Source organism: Aplysia californica, unplaced genomic scaffold, assembly GCF_000002075.1.
Source record: "Aplysia californica isolate F4 #8 unplaced genomic scaffold, AplCal3.0 scaffold00001, whole genome shotgun sequence".
Taxonomy (NCBI): domain Eukaryota; kingdom Metazoa; phylum Mollusca; class Gastropoda; order Aplysiida; family Aplysiidae; genus Aplysia; species Aplysia californica.
Genome location: NW_004797271.1, coordinates 359,731 through 365,713, shown reverse-complemented (window position 1 = coordinate 365,713; position 5,983 = coordinate 359,731). Strand labels below are relative to the sequence as shown.

Here is a 5,983-nt window from a genome sequence, read left to right as displayed (position 1 = left end):
CCCCCCCTTTCCTTCTCCCTCCCCTCTCCCTCCCGCCGCAGGGTGGTCTGGGAACTCGTGACGAGATGTGCCTTAGCTTCCTGCTCTACTACCCGAAGCTACCCGTCAGTTTCTGCATCTCCAGTTTCCTCTACAACAACATGCCTGCAGGTACTAATTCTTTTCAGTTTTACAGCACAGTTCACTACCTCAGAATTGCAAAGTTCTATCTGACATTAGGTCGTTTTGAGTTACGGTACTAAGACCAGGAGATCAGAAAGCACTAAATGCTCTATCTGCTCTCTCAAAATCGTAAGGATATGTGAGGCTTTCTGACAAACTGAGTTACTTCCCGCAATCCACAATAAATATTGGGATGTTGACCAAAAATTTGTCGCTTTTAAGCACAAAGGAGCTATCCCGAAAAATGCTGTCTTCAGAAAATGGAAGGTAAAATTTTTGCCCTTTGTTCAGTTTCTTTTAAAGACAAGGAGAGTTTTCTCTATAACCAAACAAATATACATCCAATGAAACCAAACTTCTCCTATTAGGTAGGGCAATGCCCACTTTTGGTGTAGGTCAAGAATTCTGGAAACCCACGAAATCTGGGTTAGCCTGCTTGTCCTTAAAAGCTACCAATTGACACCTGAGTCAATTTTGTAGATTTTCAGTTGATGCCATTTTCTTCAAGTTTAACATGTCTTTTGTCATTTCATACTAATAAATTGTAAAAACTCAATCTTTATATTTGACATATTATTTCTGTCCATAGGGTTAAAATCCAAGAAGTAACTCATTTTGTCAGCACACCACACATATTCGGAGTCTTTACCACGATATTCAAAGAATTGCATTAAATAAAAGCTTGGCACAATATTGTGAAACAAAAAAAACACAAAAAAAATTGACGCCGTATTTCTCAAAACTAGGTATTGAGCAGATAGAACTTTGTAATTCTGAGGTAACGAGTTTTTTACACACGGTCGAGTCCAGGTGGTTTTTCTTTTCTTTTTTTTTTTTGGGGGGGGGAATCAGCAGCAACAACAATAACAACAACAACAACAACAACAACAGCTACAACATCAATAGCAACAACAACAACAATAACAACATCAATAGCAACAACAACAACAACAACAACAACAACAACAACAACAACAACAACAACAACAACTGTCCTAGTTGGGTACACGCTGGACGCGACTTGTCCATCTTTGTGATGGGACTTTAAAAAAACCCCAAGAGCATAACAGATGTTTTTACACCCCCACCGTTTGTTTGCTTGTTTGTTTTTCTTTATATATTAGTTTGTCCAAATCTTTATTATTATTATCATTATTATCATTATTATTATTATTATTACAAAAACTCCCACATACCGGATGTTTTCTGTTTATGTCAGGGGAAACAAGTATCAAGGAGTATGTGCAAAAATTGGACTTCACCAAAGCAGAAACGCATCAAAACTTCACCAAACTTACCAATGAGTCGGATGTCAATGCTCTCTGTTATGGGAACAGATGGTTCAAGGTCTGTCAATCTGACTGTCAGCCTGTACTGTTAAATTGCCTGCCACTGTGACTGTCAGCATTACTCTCTGTCTCTTTTTTTCGCTGTCTGTCTGTCTGTCTGTCTGTCTGTCTGTCTGTCTGTCTGTCTGTCTGTCTGTCTGTCTGTCTGTCTGTCTGTCTGTCTGTAACCGTGTATATATATATTTAAAGACAGACAGACAGACTGACAGACAGACAGAAAGAGATCGAGAAATACAGAGATTGAGAAACAGAGAGAGAGCGAGAGAGTGAGAGTGGGATAGATAGATAGATAGATAAAGAGAGAGAGAGAGAGAGAGAGAGAGAGAGAGAGAGAGAGAGAGAGAGAGAGCGAGAGAGCGAGACAGACAGACAGAGAGAAAGACTGACAGACAGACACACAGACAGACAGTCAGACAGACACACAGACAGACAGAGATTGTACCGGTAAACATATAGTTATGCAAAGGCACTCAGACACATTGTGCTGCAATATTTTCAGAGCGCCTTCATCAGGAAATCTCAGAGCGACCTGCGACCTACCTCTCCCTACGTGGAGCCTTCACGCTGCCCGAAGAACTGAGGATTCAAACTTTAAACCATTGGAAGATAGTTAATGGTCCAATGTCAAGTCCAGTATACGGCAACAGTCTTCAAGAGGCTACCTCTCTTTAGCAAAGAACGAAAACAGGATATACCGTGTCAAACTGAAACTCTCTCTTTCTCTCTCTGTCTCTCTATCTGTCTGTCTGTCTGTCTATCTGTCTGTCTATCTGTCTGTCTGTCTGTCTGTCTGTCTTTCTCTCTCTCTCTCTCTCTCTCTCTACCCCCCTCTCTCTCTCTAGCCCTCTCTCTCTCTCTCTCTCTAACACACACACACACACACACACACACACACACACACACACGCGCACACACACACACACACACACACACACACACACACACACACACACACACTCTTACACGCACATACGCCCCCTCTCTCTTTCTCTCCCACTCTCTCAGACCATCTCTCCTTCTCTCCTTTCTTCATTTCTCTCTAAAAATATTCCTCTCAGTATCTACATGTACCTGTCTCTTTCTCTTTAATTTCTTATTTCCCCCTCTGTCTCCTTCTCCCTGTGCTTCTGCCCGCCCCCTCTCTGTCTGTCTGTCTGTCTGTCTGTCTGTCTGTCTGTCTGTCTGTCTGTCTGTCTGTCTGTCTGTCTGTCTGTTGGTCTGTCTGTCTGTCTGTCTCCACCCCCCCCTTCTCTCTCTCACTCTCTCTCCCTGTCTCTCTCTCAAGTCATCCCCTCTCCTCTCCTAGCTATAGAAAATTGCAAATAAAAGGTGATTCATATCCAGAGTGAAATAAAATGTTAATATGCACTGTCTGCATAGTGTCCTTTAGATTCTAATGTTTCTTTAAGCACAAACACACGATAGAAATCTCATCCCAGCAATGACACCTTGACTGTGTTCTAGGCCCTAAACCGTACCCACCTTGCAAAACGTAACCCGTACCGAGGAGGTTATGTTGTATGGTCTTTGACCCATACCCATAATGCCAAACTAAAAAAATTAAATGACTTAATAAGCCAACCTTTTTAACCGTAATCTGCAAGCCTAACAAATATGATCTCAAGATATCTAGTCTAATCACATAAAAAGCTGCATGGTAGGAAATAGCAATTTAAGCGGCCCAACAGCCTCGGAAGTCTCCTCAGATCGAAGAGCTCACATTTCAAGATAAGCCACGAAAAAGACACTTATTGTCCTATCCTTAAAATTTTGTTCAGCTTCTGAGTTTACAATCAAAATTATCATTGGGACAGGAGGGCTCTCGTGGTTTAGAGATACATCGGTTGCCTCTCCGTCAATATGTGCCAGGGTCAAAACCTGACAACGAAGGGAAAGATTTTGTTCTCTTAAATTGTTGTCTACTTTTTCACCCCATTCCATGTTCTGTGGTCATGTACTGTCATTCTGCTTTCCTCTCCACTTCACCTCTCTCCCCATCCTCTGGACTCATCTCTCCTTTGGCACTGACTCTTTCAACTGCTACTCTTGGCTCCTCTTACTGTTGTCTTTCAACCACATTCCTCATCTGAGGGTAGATACGATCGAACAACTAGCCTTCTCGGATAAGAGCGAAAAAATTCGTGGAGGTCTCGTGTGCAAGTTGCGCACCTTAAAGATCCCTTGCTGGTCCAAAAATCAATACGAGTAGGTTCCGGCGGCCACTAGGGAACAATTCAAAAGTCCTACCCAAACCGAAAATACTCTAGTCAGTATTAAAAAAGTAGAGTACCTTCGAAATGGAATGTGGCTATCTGAAGGCAAGGGGCCCTAAAGAGAATACCGGAAATAACTATTTATTTTTTGATGCCTTGGGCCCTACTAAGTACGAAAAAAACCGGTCACAGACGTAAAATTCAGTTACACTGCAGGTTGAAACCAGCTACAGACGACAACCTCTTAAATCTAGCAGGTGAATGCAAAGAAGAAGAATCATTGGGACGTCTCTTATCTCCCTTATCCCAGGACAAAACGCCATTTCGCTGTTCCATACCTGTTGTATAAGATAGAAGTCTAAGAAACAGAACAAACCGATTAAAAGATCCCAAAATCCCTTTCAGGTGTGGTTTGTTTTTTCTTTCCCCATCAAACATCTATACCCCCCCCCCAGGGACAGTGCTTTTGACTGAAGTGTCTTTAAGCCATTCCCAAAGGGGGGACATTTCTCGTTCTAATTCTCAGTAGAATTGTAAATAGGCTTATCCAATAATGTCATGCTCATTACTGTGCCGGAACTACAACAGGGAAGTGTTGCTTTTTCTTTCCTAATCCTTACTATCGTCATTTTCCTCTACTTCTTTTGTATGTTTGTCACACTCTTGTCACCCACTATTTCCGGGGTGCCTTGATAGTCGAAGCAGACTTTGTGCTATTGAATCTAGAAAGGTGAGCAGAGTAAGTCTGATTCCGTGTAAGGACTTCTCTTTTGACATCCAACCCTTGGCGCTCATATGACCTTAAGTAGTTGCGAGCGACGAAAACCTCTTCTAAAACAAAACAAAAACTTCTATAGTCCTTACCTCTCCTTCCTTTCGTGATTGTTACTCTCTTGTTCAATTGTTCTGATGTCAGTTCTGTGCACTTTAAACAAAATGCTAGTTTAGAGGTGGGATCCGATTGTTTATTATGTTTGTCTCCATTAGAACTGATTGGGGGAGGGAGAGAGAGAGGGGAGAGAGAGAGGGGAGAGAGAGAGAGTGAGAGAGAGAGAGAGAGAGAGAGAGAGAGGGGGGGGAGAGAGAGAAAAGAGAGAGAGAAAGAGAGAGAGAGAGAGAACTTGTGTTTCGTGCGCTCACATGACCATATACACTCGCGAACACTGTAAAACTCTCATAAAAATTAAACTGAGTGGTCTGTGCTGGATGACAGTACGGACCACTTCCCAAATCAACCTGATCCCGGAACATTTCAATAAAAAAAAAAACCCCCACACACTGGGACGGGATTACCGTTGAGTGCTCCAAGTTTCACGAAACACGTTTAGAAATATCGCTACCTCGGAAGTACAAAGTTCTGACATTTTTGGACGTTTTGCGTTTTGAGTTACTCAGACCCGAGGTCAGAAAACACATATTTCTATCTGCTCTATCAAAATTGTAAAAAAAATAGTCGGAATCGTTTTCAAGATATTATTCGAAGAATTGCATTCGAAAAAGCTTGACATGTTGGGAAATTAAAAGAATTTTGCTGTCAATCTTCTCAAAAATAGGTACTTAGCAGATAGAACTTTGAAATTCTGAGGTAGTGCTACAGACACGAATATACTAAATACATCTTCAAAGCCCCGGAAGAACAAGGTCTGATTCTCTGGGGAGTGGGATGATGCCGTAAAGAAAAAGAAGGCAGTATATCGGAGAACCGTTGGAAACTTCAGGGAGAGCAAAAGAAAATCTTTCTAAAACTACGTACTCAAAATGAAGAGTCAGACACCACTCAGCAAAGTACTCAAAATTGTCTAAAATATTTTGGGCAGACGCATAGACACCATCCGGCACGTTCAGAGCCCGGATGGCACCACAGCAGAAACACAGGTAGACTACACAAATACAATAGCTACATCTCTATACAAAATTCGTCCGAAGCAAACTATTACACTGCCTTCCAAAACATAAAAACGAACAGAGAACAACAACACCGAAACTTCCACTCAAACAACACAGAAACCTACAACGCAAACTTCAAACTTGACGAAATAACATCATGCGTCTCGGACCTGGGCAATACAGACCCGGGTGCGGATGACATCCACAATCAGATCATTAGACACTTACCGACAGTAAAACTCACACTTATTACTTCTAAACATTTACAGTGATATGTGGCGGTCGCACACTTTTCCGGAATCTTGGCGACTTGCTGCTGTCATTCTAATTCCCAACCCCAACAAAGACCACACACACACACACACACACACA

At 42.0% G+C, this 5,983-nt stretch overlaps 1 protein-coding gene across 1 annotated transcript in view; it reads left to right on the top strand.

Moving 5' to 3' along the window:
- LOC101855301 (DBH-like monooxygenase protein 1 homolog) overlaps window positions 1-2,272 on the top strand; it is a 20,123-nt gene extending 17,851 nt beyond the window's left edge. Inside the window, exons 5-7 of the mRNA XM_005088905.3 lie at window positions 42-150; window positions 1,382-1,509; window positions 2,011-2,272. Of these exons, the coding sequence (XP_005088962.1) occupies window positions 42-150; window positions 1,382-1,509; window positions 2,011-2,091 (318 nt within the window). The 3' untranslated portion in view covers window positions 2,092-2,272. The remainder of the gene's footprint in view (window positions 1-41; window positions 151-1,381; window positions 1,510-2,010) is intronic.
- Window positions 2,273-5,983: the final 3,711 nt, after the last annotated feature.